At 47.0% G+C, this 14,556-nt stretch overlaps 1 protein-coding gene across 1 annotated transcript in view; it reads right to left on the reverse strand.

The window, feature by feature from the left end:
- The window catches only part of ttn.2 (titin, tandem duplicate 2), a 172,681-nt gene extending 158,397 nt beyond the window's left edge, over positions 1–14,284 (reverse strand). Inside the window, exons 1-22 of the mRNA XM_053439091.1 lie at positions 14,194–14,284; positions 13,664–13,867; positions 11,070–11,357; positions 10,894–10,976; positions 10,488–10,702; positions 10,327–10,402; positions 9,071–9,262; positions 7,180–7,239; positions 6,681–6,939; positions 6,444–6,510; positions 6,147–6,344; positions 5,151–5,293; positions 4,885–5,033; positions 4,571–4,798; positions 3,914–4,155; positions 3,536–3,756; positions 3,285–3,449; positions 3,007–3,175; positions 1,211–2,907; positions 844–1,125; positions 494–760; positions 83–355 (exon numbers count right to left, since the gene is read on the reverse strand). Coding sequence (XP_053295066.1) covers positions 83–355; positions 494–760; positions 844–1,125; positions 1,211–2,907; positions 3,007–3,175; positions 3,285–3,449; positions 3,536–3,756; positions 3,914–4,155; positions 4,571–4,798; positions 4,885–5,033; positions 5,151–5,293; positions 6,147–6,344; positions 6,444–6,510; positions 6,681–6,939; positions 7,180–7,239; positions 9,071–9,262; positions 10,327–10,402; positions 10,488–10,702; positions 10,894–10,976; positions 11,070–11,357; positions 13,664–13,867; positions 14,194–14,284 — 5,569 coding nt within the window. The remainder of the gene's footprint in view (positions 1–82; positions 356–493; positions 761–843; positions 1,126–1,210; positions 2,908–3,006; positions 3,176–3,284; positions 3,450–3,535; positions 3,757–3,913; positions 4,156–4,570; positions 4,799–4,884; positions 5,034–5,150; positions 5,294–6,146; positions 6,345–6,443; positions 6,511–6,680; positions 6,940–7,179; positions 7,240–9,070; positions 9,263–10,326; positions 10,403–10,487; positions 10,703–10,893; positions 10,977–11,069; positions 11,358–13,663; positions 13,868–14,193) is intronic.
- Between the last annotated feature and the right edge of the window lie 272 nt (positions 14,285–14,556).

Raw genomic sequence — 14,556 nt, forward strand, 5'->3', positions numbered from 1 at the left:
AGAGATGAAACATTATGATTAGAGACGTCCAAAGAGATGATTACGATTGGATACAACTTCTTACACCAATTCTGACTCTTACTTTGGACACTGAGTTTGCCTGAGGTGGAGATGTCTTGGGCAGGAACCAAGAAAGAGTAGGAGGCAGCATCTTCTCTGCTGACGTTCTCCACCAGCAGCTTGTGAACCAGTTTGTCGATAACAATGTGGATGCGGTCCGAAGCAGAAATGGCCTGGCCGTTCTTCATCCAGGTTCCCTCAACATTCTCCTGGGAGAACCTCACCTCCAGCTGAGCGATGTCACCCTCACAGACTGTGAGGTCGGTCAATGGCTGCATCAGGGTTACTGGGCGCACTGGTGGTGGAGACACATCATTACAGTCACGTGATACAACCATTACAAATCACTAAAACACAACAGGCAGAATGTCAAATGGCCAGCGTGCAGCTGATGACGAGGGAAAAAACAGAGGTTTGGTTGAACATCTCTTACATTTCATCTTCAGTGAGGCACTGGTCTTCAGATCTGCACATACGAAGGTATATTTTCCCTGGTCCTCTCTTCTGACATCCTTGACAGACAAGGTGTGTCTCCCTCGGCGGGAGGACATTGTGTATTTACTGCCGGAAGAGAGCTCCTTGTCTCTGAAGAACCAGCTGCCTTCAGCGTCCTCACGAGAAAGCTCAACCTCAAACTCTCCAGCGTAGGTCTCTGGTACCTCAATGTTCTCCAAGTGTTTGATGAGCTCCAGGGCAGCGCCTGGATAAAAACAACATAGTGAGCTATTATCCACCAAACTACCTGAATAAGAGCAGGTAAGACAGCAGATGGGAAGAGGTTACCTTCAACATTGAGTCTTGCACTCGTCCTGATGTTCTCATCATCGATAACCACACAAGCGTATTCGGCATCATCCCTCATTTCCACCATCAGCACAGAGAGGAAGTGAACCTTCCTGTCCGAGTGCATTCTGTACTTGTCTCCGGAGACGATCTCCATGTTGTTCTTCAGCCACTTGACTTTAACAAAGGGCTCATTGGTTTCACACTCAAAGGTGACCGTGGTGTCCTTCTCATTGGCACTGGTGTCTGTCAGGTTTTGGGTAAAGGTAATCGCCACCTTGGCTGTAAAGAGAAAAAATTAGATATGGTTGAAATAAAATAAATAAAATGACAAAGTTATGGAATAAGAATAAAGTGGTATAATTACCTTGCACGAGCAGAAACGCATGGCTTGAAGATTCCCCAGCAACGTTCATGGCTTTAACCATGATGCTCGCTGAATCCTCGACTGTGACATCTCTGATCACCAGTTCACACACATGATCCTCTGGCCAGTACCAGTAAACACGGTCTGACTTTTCCAGCTGAACACCGTTCTTGAACCACTGGCACTCAGGTTCTGGTCTGCCCACGACTCTGAGTCGGAAACGAACCTCATCCATCGGAGCAACGGTCTTGCTGGCTATGCGTTCCAGGATCCTGGGAGCCTCCATGCTAGGGGAGAGCTGGACCCTCTCTGGTTTGATTGTGGGGATGGTGACTGTGCCCTGTTCCTCCAGCCTCCTCCTCTCAGCCTCCTCCTTCTCTTTCAAGTGATGAAGCAAGTCATCCTTGGTCTTCTTCAGTAGATCCTCATAAGACTCGTCTCTCCTACGAGACTTAAACTCCACAGCAGAGATGGACTCGTAGAAACCTTCCTCTGTCCTACGCTTGAACTTACCTTTCAGTTCGTCAGATTCCTCTGAGGTTTTCTCGTGGGTGACTCTCTGTGTCTTACGAAGCTTAACAACTTCCCTGTCCTGTGCAGCGTCAGCAGGTTGGTCAACCTTCATAACATCAAATCCAACTCTTCCAGGTTCATGTGCAGCCTCGGCAGCCTTCTGTTCCGGAGCACGACGCAGGACCGATCTAAAGTCCTCTTTCTGTTGGATTTCCAGCTTCACTGTGTGCTCAGCTGTTCCCAAAGGATTGTCTCCAACCACCCTGACCTCTCCTGAGTCATAGGACTTGACGTCAACAATCTCCAAATAGTAAATACCGTCATAACAAAGTCTGTATCGCTTGCTTTTGCGGATAAGTTGTCCATTGAGGTACCAGTTCACTTTGGGTGCTGGATAACCGGTCACCCTGCAACGGAATCGAGCAATGTCGCCTTCAAGCACTCTGGCTGGTTCAGGAAGGAGAACAATTTCAGGTTTGGACTTCTCATATTCGTCGTCAGCACTAACTCCATAGGGTCCTCCCTGATGAGCTTGGCGCTCCATCTCATCCATTCTGTAAGCTCCCTTCCTGCCTTCAGGAAGCTGACTCTCCTCAACTAGACCCTTCTCATCCTTGACAATCAGGGTGGCCGAGGTCTGGTCCACTCCGAACTTGTTTGTGGCTCTGCAAGTGATGACACCGCTGTCTCTAGCGTAAGCAGCTTCATAGTCAAGGCTGCAGTAGCCAAATTCATTGACCATGCGTAGCCTGTTAGCAGCATCCAGGGGTTTGCCATCGTGCAGCCACTCCACTACCATGATGGGATCACCAATCGGGGTCAGTCGGCACTCAAAATGAGCAGGACCGAACCGCTTCATTCTGATAGAGGTCAGCTTTTTCTTGAACAGTGGTTTCTGCTGCTTCTCTTTGTCGTAGAGGTCGCCCTCCTCCCACTGCTCTTGACCATATCGCAGATGAAGGGGCTCCAACTCCGGAGGAGCAATCTCCTTGGCCTTGTATGTTCCTTTGGTAATAATGAGCCTCCTCTCAGCTTGAGGGGCTGTGAAGTCCACCTCCACATTGACTCTGCAGCGGGTGGTGTCTCTACCAGCCTTGTTGATGGCTGTCGCTGTGTACCAGGCGCTGTCTGTGCCTGAAGCAGATGGGATCTGGAATTTGGCCTCTCCCTTAGTACCATCGATCCTGAAATACATAATAATTCAAATATATTGATCAGGACATTTATTCACTACTACTTCACATAATAGAAAATCATTCAAAGCTAAAATTGAAGATGCATACTTGATATGTGGGTGCTTGTGCGGTGAGATGATGTCACTGTTTTTCAGCCAGACGATATCAGGCAGAGGGTTTCCCATGGCTTTAACAGCCAGTTCCACCAGAGTGCCCTGTTTCACTGTGAGGTTCTTCAGCTTGTTGACAAACTGAGGGCGAGCGAGACTTTCTCGAGCTGTGGACGGTGAAATAAGACACAGAAAAGGATGTATTAACAGATATTCCCTTCAAAGCTGAAAGGACGTCATCTGATCCGTATGATACATTCCTTGAAGCAGACTTACCCTCAACAGTCAGATTTACAGAAACAGAAGTTCGTCCAGCTCTGTTCTGAGCGATGACTGTCCATTCTCCAGAATCTTGTGGCATGGCCGGGACAATGATCAGGGACTGGATACCGTCTTCTTTGATCACTATCTTGTGGGTGTAGTCATTAACAACTTGTTGTCCTGGGGAAAATATAAATGGTTTTACAAAAGGCAGAAGTAACAGATAAAGGCGCATTTCTGGAATATGTCAAATATGTTTTACTCACCATTGTGGAACCAGTAGGTCTCTGGCATGGGCCTGCCAACAACCTTCAAGTCAAATCTGGCAGTTTGTCCCTCAGAGCATTTTATTGAGGACGGTTTCATAACAAACACAGGTTTGTAGAGTCTTTCCAGTTGAGCCTCATCTGTCTCATCCAGACGGCGGGCGGGAGAACGGCTGGGAGAGCGACCTGGGGAGCGGCTCATGGAACGAGGAGAGGTGGACCTGAGAAAGAGTTTTCAGTTTGAATGTGTGGACAGGAGTCTGATTTAAAGTGAATGTGTATTACTGGAGCCAGTAGAAATGTTGGTGTCCACCACCTCCTGTGGAAAAAAACTGGCTCTTTAGCTGCTAACGCTCCGGCTCAAAGGTTCTGACATACCTGATCCTCTGCATTGCTGGCTGTGGTGTGTATCTCTGAGGTGTGACAGCTCCGGACGGCTCCACATAGAGTTTCCCAGAGCTGACGGCATTTCCCTTCATATTGGCGGCGAAGGCGGTGTACACGCCCTCGTCCTCAGGCAGCACCACCGGCAGGCGCAGGCTGGCTCGCCCATCCTGAAGAACCTCCATCTGGTACCGACCACCAGGCCTGATGCGCTGGCCGTCTTTGTACCAAACGATCTGGTAAAGACAAAGGATCATTTTATATACCATCTTAAATTCTGTGGTAACTTATCAGGTACCATGTAGGTTTTTAAGCTTTTGTTAGTAAAATCATCGTCTCTAAACATAAAGAAATCCCACTTGCACCCAGTTGAGGAGCCTTCCAGACTCTGTGAGTGTTAATCTGCAAAATCAATTATCAGCATGGCCACTATGTGCAAGTCATTTTCTCACTCAGTGTAGCATTAAATGAGATTAATCATAAATTAAATGTAGTTAAAAAGTCTTTTAAAACTGTAAATGTTGAACTGTCAGTGGAGGAAGCCTGCAGCAACGTTAGCAAACTAATTAAAAGTGGGAGCCAAAAAAGAAAACTGCTAATATAAGACAATAACAACACTGCTCGCTGTTGGCAACATATTCTGCTGCGCACCTTCGGCAGTGGTTTTCCAGCCATCTTGCAGTGGAAGGTGACGCCCATGGCCTCCACGATTCTGTAGTTTTTGACTGGCGTGTCGAAGGCCGGCAGCATTGCCTCCTCCTCTTCCACAGTCACCATCATCTCTCCGTCCTCCGTCACCAGCTCACTGTAGGTGATCCTCATGATACGCAATTCAATCTCGTGAATAATCCTCTCTTCAAAGGCTGAAACGAGGAATTCCTGCAGAGACATGTTTAACATTAAGACCATCTGGGGGGACCCTTCTCTTGATATCACAGAACTCTGAAGGTTTAGAGAGAACATACTGTTTCTGAGACAAAGCTCATGGGGGTCGTCACTCTCCTCTGTTCCATCTCGTATTGACTCACGACCACAGAGGGCTCCTGGACCACTGTCGTAGTCACTTCAGTTTTATATGTCACGTCAAGCTGCTTCATATAAGCGTCATATTCCTCTGTAAAAATAGACGAAGAAAACCCTGAGCCCCTGGTCCAACAAAGATTCTGATAATTCATATTCACTTTTCAGGAAATCATAAATCCCTGGATGGAGAGAACGAGGATGCTGATACCTTCCTCCAGCAGAGTGGCGGAGGCTGAGGCTTCTCCATGAGGATTCTTGGCAAAGATGGAGTATTCTCCAGCATCATCAGCAAAGGTCATGGAGATCTCCAGTCTGCATTCTCCAGTCTCCTTCTTGTAGGCGACTTTGTATCTGATGGGAAAAACCAAAACAACAGTTGTGATCAGGAAACATCAGAGAGAAGACATCTCGGGTGGATTCGGTTTGCCTGTCGTTGCTCTGGTGAATATAATTATAATATTTTTAGTTTTTTAAATTAGCACAAACATCCCACATAGCTTATGATCTAATATCACCAGCACCGACACTGACTTATCAACACATGACGTGAAAGTTGAGCTGCCACCTGAAAAAGTGTTTAGCAGTCAGGATGTTAGCTGCATGCTAACGTCATGTAATGTTTGAGTCCAATCTTTGTCTCAGTCTCACAGTATGAATTTCACCAACAAAAGAACTAATGTCAAACAGCAAAATAGAGGACAGCAGAAAAATGTTAGCTTTCCCTTTAGCTACTTAGCAAACATCATATTGTCCTCCTTTAACATGTTGCTATCTTTATGTTAGCTCACATGAACATGAAGCTTTTAAAGGATAAAACTTTTAGAAACAATTCTTAGCTAATGTCACTAAACTAAACTTTGTTTGCCAGTTTTATTTAAATGCAACTAACAATCATTTATTAACAGAAGAGCAGAAAAAATTATCTTGTTAGAAAAGCTGAAACAGGAAATTAGCAGTTTTCTTTTTAAGAAACAAATTAATTAATTGATCTCCAAAAATGTGTTAATTAATATGCAGCTAATCAATCAGCTGGTTAATTATAGCAGCTTTATTCAAAATGACTTGATGTTTATCATGTAAACTTGAGTTCTATTTAATGATCTGTTATAAAACTGACATGAAACTACCAGACCTCTGTCACCTGACCCAACGTGAACCATGAGCTGGAGACTGGTGCTGACCGGGTTCTGAAAGTTCTCTGTACCTGTATCCGGTGGTGAGCGGCACGCCGCTCTTCTTCCAGATGATGTGAGGTTTGGGGTTTCCTCCCACTTGACATTGGAAGACGACGCTTCCTCCCTCCTCCAGCTTCTGGACGCTGGGTTTCTGGATGAAGAAGGGAGCAGCAGACTCTCCTGTCGTCACCTCTGCCACCATCTGCTCCTTTGTCTCTACAGCAACACTGAGGAGAAGAAACAGCTCCGTCACAATCGACACCTGTGGAAACTCAACAGGAATATTACTGTGATCTTTTTGTATTGTTGAGATGATTCATACTCACATTTTCTCTTGTGTGACTTCTATTTCAGACACAGCCGTCTCCTCTCTACTCTCGATTTCTTCTGACACTGAAACAGAGAGTAAATGTTGATAACTTTATAAAACTTGATGGTAACTACCAAAAAGAAAATTGATAATCAATTCAGACTTGAATCGATCTCGGTCAAAACCGACATTTCATGTTTCTCCAAACCTAAGTAAGCTGGCAAAGTTTGAAGTTATCAGGGGTCGTTGTTACCTTGGACGAGCAGGTAGCAGGAGGTGCTGACTGTCCCCGCCTCGCTGGTGGCGGTGCAGGTGAAGCGGCCGCTGTCTTCAGCGAACGCCTCGCGGATCACCAGCCGGGCGAATCCACTCTCGTAGCTGATCTGGAAATCGATGGAGCTCTCGATCTTGTAGTCCTCTCTGAACCACATGATGACCGGTGCAGGCTGACCGCTGATCTGACACTCCAGGCTCACGGACTCGCCCTCGGTCACGGTCACATTCTTCAGGCCCTGAACACAAGACAGCGACACTTCAGACAAGAACTCGACTTGTTCAATTCAGTAAAAGGACAAAAGGAAAATGTAATTAACATAAAAAGTAGAGTGATCGTTTTAGAAGGTGGTCATTTCAAATGTTACAGACGCTGATCAATAACATAACCACGCTGATTGACAGTAGTTTTATTTTGCAGGAAGGAGACAGGAAGTGGACAGGAAGTGGACAGGAAGTGGACAGCGTAGCGTACTTACAGCAACAAGGGCCGGAGGGACGACGGGCTCCTGAGCGATGGTGGGAACCGCAGCCGCCTCCTGGGGAAAAACAACAACACGAGTCAGACGTCATGAGACCAGGCAGCGTTCGTCCGCCGAGACATTCTGTGAATATGAAGGGGGAGGGGGGGGGGGTTTAAACCCTGCTGAGGATGGAGGGGTCAACAGGTGAAGACAGGAAGAAGAGGAAAAGGATTCTTCATGAGCGTGTGATTGGCTGGTGGGGGGAGTGGGGGGGAGGCGCAGGTGAAAGTCCACACTGGTTAAAATGGAGGAAGTGAAGGGGGGGATGACATCATAGGGGGCGACAGACCAACCTGTGGTTCCCATTCCTCAAACTCCTCCTCGCCGACTGCGTAAGCCCCGCCCACCTCAACCTGACTGTGAAATCGGACGTCTTTGAAGGGCGGGGGGAGGGGCTCCGATGTCACTCGCACCTCCACCGCCCTGCGAGACGGACTGGGAGACTTGACGGGCTTGATGATGTGTCTGGGGGGGGGGTGGGAGGATAACTCTTTCCGCAGGGTGGTGATGGCAGAGCCGGCGATGGACACCTGACCAAGTCAACGACAACAGCATCAACCATCGTCACAAACAAACTGATGTTCACCAGGAAAGGGGAGGAGTCATGTTGAGTTAGTCGCAGCAGGGTCGTCCACACACGTCTGGAAACCGTACGGACACGCCCCCGGACACGCCCCCTTCTACACCGATATGACAGTGAAATTATAAATGTGACGCCTGATGTTTTCAAATTTGTTTAATTAATCTAGTTTCAATATCTTATACGATCCTTTTTTTAAACTCTGTTCATATTGTTTACATCTATTTTTATATTCCCTATAATTTATAATGTATCTTCATCACTTTCCAGGTGTTTCTGGTTTTACTTGTTATCACTTTTCTGTAACATGACACAGAGTCAAACTCAAAACTAGATATTAAAGTTACAGTTCTGTGAATCAGTCACTTCAGTATGTGAGGAGTTGAACAGTTGTTGTTGGACGTCCTGTTCTTCCAGAGTGGACGTTTAGGACACTGCTGTGACTTTGCAGGAGAAACACGATGGGAGGTTTTAGGATGAGGTGAAGTTGTGAGGAGCAACACAAACCCGTGTGTGTGTGTTAAGAATGAAATGGAGGATTCTGGAAGGCGGCGGTGGGCGGGCCAGCGGCGCCGCTCCTTACCTCGGGGCTCTGTTCAGGTTTGGGGACAGAAACTTTAGAAACTGTGAAATGAGGAACTGGGGACGGGGACACACCGGTGTCCACGAGGGGGGAGATTTCTGTTGTTCTCTGAATCTAGAGCAACAACAGAGTTGATTGATGGTTAAAGAGCTGAGACTCTGATCAGTGTTTATATCAGATATCATGACAACAGTTCACTGCTCGGACCTGTGACACCTGGACCGTCTCTGACGTCACAGCGACAGGTGGCGGCGCTGATTTCACTAAGACTATTTGTTTCTCTGCAACCGCCTGTTGCTTTGTCTTCACCTCGACTGCCTCCTCCTCCTTCTCCTCCTTCTCCTCCTCCTCCTCCTCCTCTTCAGCCTGACCGCCCTCGCCATGCACAGGCTGGCGGACACGAGCGAGGTCAACGGCGGCCACCACCGTGGCCACCGCCCCAGCTTTTTTCCCTCCCTCAGCCTGAGGACACATCAAGCAGCACATAGATCTCAGGACATCCATGGACAGCGAGGACACACTCGAACACAGAAACCATGACAACAGGCATCACAACATCAGAGGAGACACAGATGTTCAGGGACAACAGATGTTTTCTGATCAGGACGATCAAACGTCTCCTTTAAGGTGAAAAACCAAAGACCAGTTGTGTCCAAGCTTCAGACAGACTCCAGCGCTCTCACCTCTCTGGTGGCGGTGACCTGCTGCTCCCAGTGTTTCTCCATGTGCAGCTGGGTGGCGCTGCTGACACTGCTCTTACTGCTCATACTGCTCATACTGGTCATACTGGTCATACTGGTCATACTGGCGTAGGCAGCCTCAGACACATAGCCTCCTTGTTTCCAGGGAGGCAGGACCTCTGCAGCGGTGGCCAACTAAGAGAAGAGGCACAGACAGTTAGTCAGTGTATATGTGTCCAAGCAGCAGGGGGAGCTACTGTTCCTGTCAGGTGACATCAAACCACTGCAGAAGAGCCAGTCCAAAGACAGAGGGTAAAAACAGGATGTGAACATGTTCATGAAACAGGATTTGATGGTTGTAACATGTTCAAGTTTAGAGTTGACCTCAATAGGCGTAAAGAGTTTTACATTACTTATCATTTTTATTTGGAGAGGACAGAGAGAAAGCTGTAAAGGGGGGCAGACCGAGTGGGGGAAGACATGCAGCACAGGGCCGCGGGTCGGAATCGAACCTGGGCCGCTGCAGGTGAGGCGTAGCCTCGACGGGCGGCCGCTCTACCAGGTGAGATGGAAGCGTCAACATCTTTACAGATTCTAAACCTTATGTTTCTGTGAAGCCGGCAGCAGCGGCTGCAGGACGTTTAGGTTCAGAGTCCACAGGTGTTGTGCCAAACAGGAAATAGATTTAAGAGACCACTCCCCTATTTATATTACTATCAATTAAGAGAAATGCCAAAGAAGCATAAGGGGAGATTTGAGTCAGGCCTTCTTAATGACCCCTGATTTAAAAAACAGAACATGAAACAGAACATGAAATCCAAAGAGGATTAGATAAAAGAAAATGATAATGGAGAAACGTCAGCACCAATCTTATGATAACAGCAAAAACTACTGAGATCTGAGAAGCAGCTGAAGCTTCTAGAGGACAAACATTTAAAGACATTACAATAAAGAAAACTAGGAATGAATTCAACATAATATTTACAAAAGAAACTGAACAAATGCTTTTTGCTGAGCAAAGATACGAGAGCGGCTCTAAATTCACACATTTACTGGCAAAGAAACTGAAAAACTGAAGAACAGGCAGAAAGTTACATACGTAGAATATGAGACTTCCAAAAATATACAATAGAAAGCAAACGAGTTAAGATTCAACATTTGAATAGAAGACGGTGACAGACGTCAGGTCATTATTAGATGAGGAGGATTTGTTCGGTCACGGATGTTTGGGGATGTGAACACATGATTAAAGCCCTCACCTGTTTCCTGGTCATTAAGGGCGACTTGACGGGTCTTATGGGGGAGACCGACAGGCGGGCCGATGGAGACATGGACCTGCAGACAACACAAAGACCGTTTGTAAGACCTGAACTCGTCTTCAACACATCAACACGTGTCTCACACGCAGCCACAGTCGTACCTGACAGCTGTGGGCGTCGGCCCCTTCACGTGTCGGACGGGTGAAGGCGACTGCTGACGTCCTCCTGTCACCTTGGAAACGAGGGACGGCGGGGATCTGGAGGTCGGTTTCGGGGGAACCCGCGGGGGGGTTTTGTGAGCCAAATGCTGAGTCATCATTCCTCCTTCAACATGCATCTCCATCATGGCGGAGGCCTGGAAACTCGCCTCCATCTTCTGAGGAGGAACATACACACACATGCATTTGATATTATATATGAACATTTTTTAAATGTTTTTTTGAGTTCCACCGAGGTTTAAAAAAATAAATAATGAAACCAGTTCATCAACCATGATTCCCGTGGTGGAAAACAGATCAATGTGGTGGAAGCTGTTGGTCGTGGTTGTATTGTTTTGTTATGTCTCACCCTCTGCACTCTGGTCTGGGAAGACGCCATCTGAGATGTGGACACAATCATCTTGGTTTTCTTTGTCGGTACAGCTTCTTCACCTGCAGCACACACACACACAGGTTCAGGCGGATCTGGATCCAAACCCTTACTCTCAGACACATTTGAAAAAGAGTGAAGGCTGAGGTCCTCACCCTGAACCAGCAGCTCAGCAGTGGATGTGGCCCGTCCGCTGCTGTTGGTGGCCGTCACAGAATACGTCCCAGAATCCTCTGGGAAGGCCTCGGCTATGAGCAGACTGTACAGGTCTCCCTCCTGGAGGATCCTGAAGTCGGCAGAGCTCTGGATCTCTGCTCCCTCCCTGTAGAACTTCACCACAGGTGCTGGAATACCTGTGACTCGGATGTCCAGCCTCACCTGGCTGCCCTGTGTCACTGAGGAGCTCTGCAGCCTCTGAAGGAAGTTGGGCGGCGCCGTCTCCGCTGAAAACACAACACACGTCTATTTATTTCAGTGTCCTGTAGTTACACGATTTAAAAGAGGAGAAATATGTGTTTATTTACCAAGAGAAAATCTTTATAAAATCCGATAATTATACTTCACTTAAAAACACAAGCAAATGTTGAGAACACAATAATCAAATTAAACTACAGTTAAATAGGTCTATGGTTAAAAAGTAAAAGGTGTAAACTTAAGAGGAAGAGACACAGTCAGAGGTACACAAGATACACCAGTAACAATCTGGTTTGACCTCCGACCTGAAGCTGGTTTGTTATCATCTCATTGACATGTGGAGATTTTTAAATCAGGACTTGGTCACGAGATTCTCGCTGGTTCAGCTTCTTCATCACTTAATAATCCAGAGACTCCTCTTAAGGAAAGTTATGCTGCAGCAGCTGCATCTCGTTTTATCACTGGATAAAGTAACAGACTTCAACCAGCAGCTGACAGCAGCTAAAATTAGACTGAGACACACAAAGACTGTTTCCAGACATTATATTTATATTATTTACAACAATGTCTCAGGGTCTCACCTGTGACCAGGAGTTAAACTACCTGAGGTCTCACCTGTGACCAGGAGTTAAACTACCTGAGGTCTCACCTGTGACCAGGAGTTAATCTACCTGAGGTCTCACCAGTGACCAGGAGTTAAACTACCTGAGGTCTCACCTGTGACCAGGAGTTAATCTACCTGAGGTCTCACCAGTGACCAGGAGTTAAACTACCTGAGGTCTCACCTGTGACCAGGAGTTAATCTACCTGAGGTCTCACCTGTGAACAGGAGTTAAACTACCTGAGGTCTCACCTGTGACCAGGAGTTAATCTACCTGAGGTCTCACCTGTGACCAGGAGTTAAACTACCTGAGGTCTCACCTGTGACCAGGAGTTAATCTACCTGAGGTCTCACCTGTGACCAGGAGTTAATCTACCTGAGGTCTCAACTGTGACCAGGAGTTAATCTAACTGAGGTCTCACCTGTGACCAGTAGTTAAACTACCTGAGGTCTCAACTGTGACCAGGAGTTAAACTACCTGAGGTCTCACCTGTGACCAGGAGTTAAACTACCTGAGGTCTCACCTGTGACCAGGAGTTAATCTACCTGAGGTCTCACCAGTGACCAGGAGTTAAACTACCTGAGGTCTCACCTGTGACCAGGAGTTAATCTACCTGAGGTCTCACCTGTGAACAGGAGTTAAACTACCTGAGGTCTCACCTGTGACCAGGAGTTAATCTACCTGAGGTCTCACCTGTGACCAGGAGTTAAACTACCTGAGGTCTCACCTGTGACCAGGAGTTAATCTACCTGAGGTCTCACCTGTGACCAGGAGTTAATCTACCTGAGGTCTCAACTGTGACCAGGAGTTAATCTAACTGAGGTCTCACCTGTGACCAGTAGTTAAACTACCTGAGGTCTCAACTGTGACCAGGAGTTAAACTACCTGAGGTCTCACCTGTGACCAGGAGTTAAACTACCTGAGGTCTCACCTGTGACCAGGAGTTAAACTACCTGAGGTCTCAACTGTGACCAGGAGTTAAACTACCTGAGGTCTCACCTGTGACCAGGAGTTAAACTACCTGAGGTCTCACCTGTGAACAGGAGTTAATCTACCTGAGGTCTCACCAGTGAACAGGAGTTAATCTACCTGAGGTCTCACCTGTGACCAGGAGTTAAACTACCTGAGGTCTCACCTGTGACCAGGAGTTAAACTACCTGAGGTCTCACCTGTAACCAGGAGTTAATCTACCTGAGGTCTCACCTGTGACCAGGAGTTAAACTACCTGAGGTCTCACCTGTGACCAGGAGTTAAACTACCTGAGGTCTCACCTGTGAACAGGAGTTAAACTACCTGAGCTCTCACCTGTGACCAGTAGTTAAACTACCTGAGGTCTCACCAGTGAACAGGAGTTTAAAGGTCTCACCTGTAACCAGGAGTTAAACTACCTGAGCTCTCACCTGTGACCAGGAGTTAAACTACCTGAGGTCTCACCTGTGACCAGGAGTTAAACTACCTGAGGTCTCACCTGTGACCAGGAGTTAAACTACCTGAGGTCTCACCTGTGACCAGGAGTTAATCTACCTGAGGTCTCACCTGTGAACAGGAGTTAAACTACCTGAGGTCTCACCTGTGACCAGGAGTTAAACTACCTGAGCTCTCACCTGTGACCAGGAGTTAAACTACCTGAGGTCTCACCTGTAAACAGGAGTTAAACTACCTGAGGTCTCACCTGTGACCAGGAGTTAAACTACCTGAGCTCTCACCTGTGACCAGGAGTTTAAAGGTCTCACCTGTGACCAGGAGCTCGGCTGTGCTTGTGGCTTGTCCAGCACCATTGGTGGCTCTGATGGAGAATCTTCCGCTGTGCGCGGCAGTCACAGCGGGGATCGTCAGAACAGCGCGGCCGTCGCTGAACGAGATCTGAACGCCGGGCAGAGCAGCAGCGGAAAGAACCTGGCCATCACGGAACCAGCTCACCTCAGGAACTGGAGAACCTGCAAAGGGGAGAAACGTTGAGAACCCACAGATCTGAGTCACGGGTTAATCCAGGACATTAAGGTTAGCACAAAGACTGGAAGCAGGGGGAAAGTGTTAGCCTAGCTTTATCAAAAGGAAGAACAACAATAGGAAAGTTTACCTTCATACAAATAAAGTAGTTACACTAAATCAAATATTTTACAATGTTTGATTTTCACATTTATCCTGGACTCAGCTGGTCCGTTACCAGACGCTTATGAAAGGTTAAATAAAATCCCTAAGTTTACAGGACATGAAAGTTCTTGAATAAAACCAGTCAGTTGAGTGGTGAAGTTTTTCTTACCACTAACGCGAGCCTGGAACGTCGCGGCACTACCCTCTAGTGCCACGACGCTCTGGAGCGGCTGCGTGAATGTCGGTGCCTGTGTGGACATGATGGTCGGCACCCTGCGGCGAGACAAGAGACAAAAGACACATGGTCAAAAACATCCAGCACACGTCACTGACTCATTCATTATATCATGTTAATGTAAAAGATGATTTAATTAAAGTTTAAAGACGTTCAACCTGAAGAAAGAATTCACGTATTCCAGTTTAATCAAAACCATAAAATCTATTTTATTCCCACAGGAAACTTTAAAAAATGTATCAATACACAAATGTTCATATACAAAAAACATTTACATATAAATCCACAGTAAAACCC

The sequence above is a fragment of the Pleuronectes platessa genome, chromosome 14 (genome assembly GCF_947347685.1).
Source record: "Pleuronectes platessa chromosome 14, fPlePla1.1, whole genome shotgun sequence".
Classification (NCBI taxonomy): Eukaryota; Metazoa; Chordata; class Actinopteri; order Pleuronectiformes; family Pleuronectidae; genus Pleuronectes; species Pleuronectes platessa.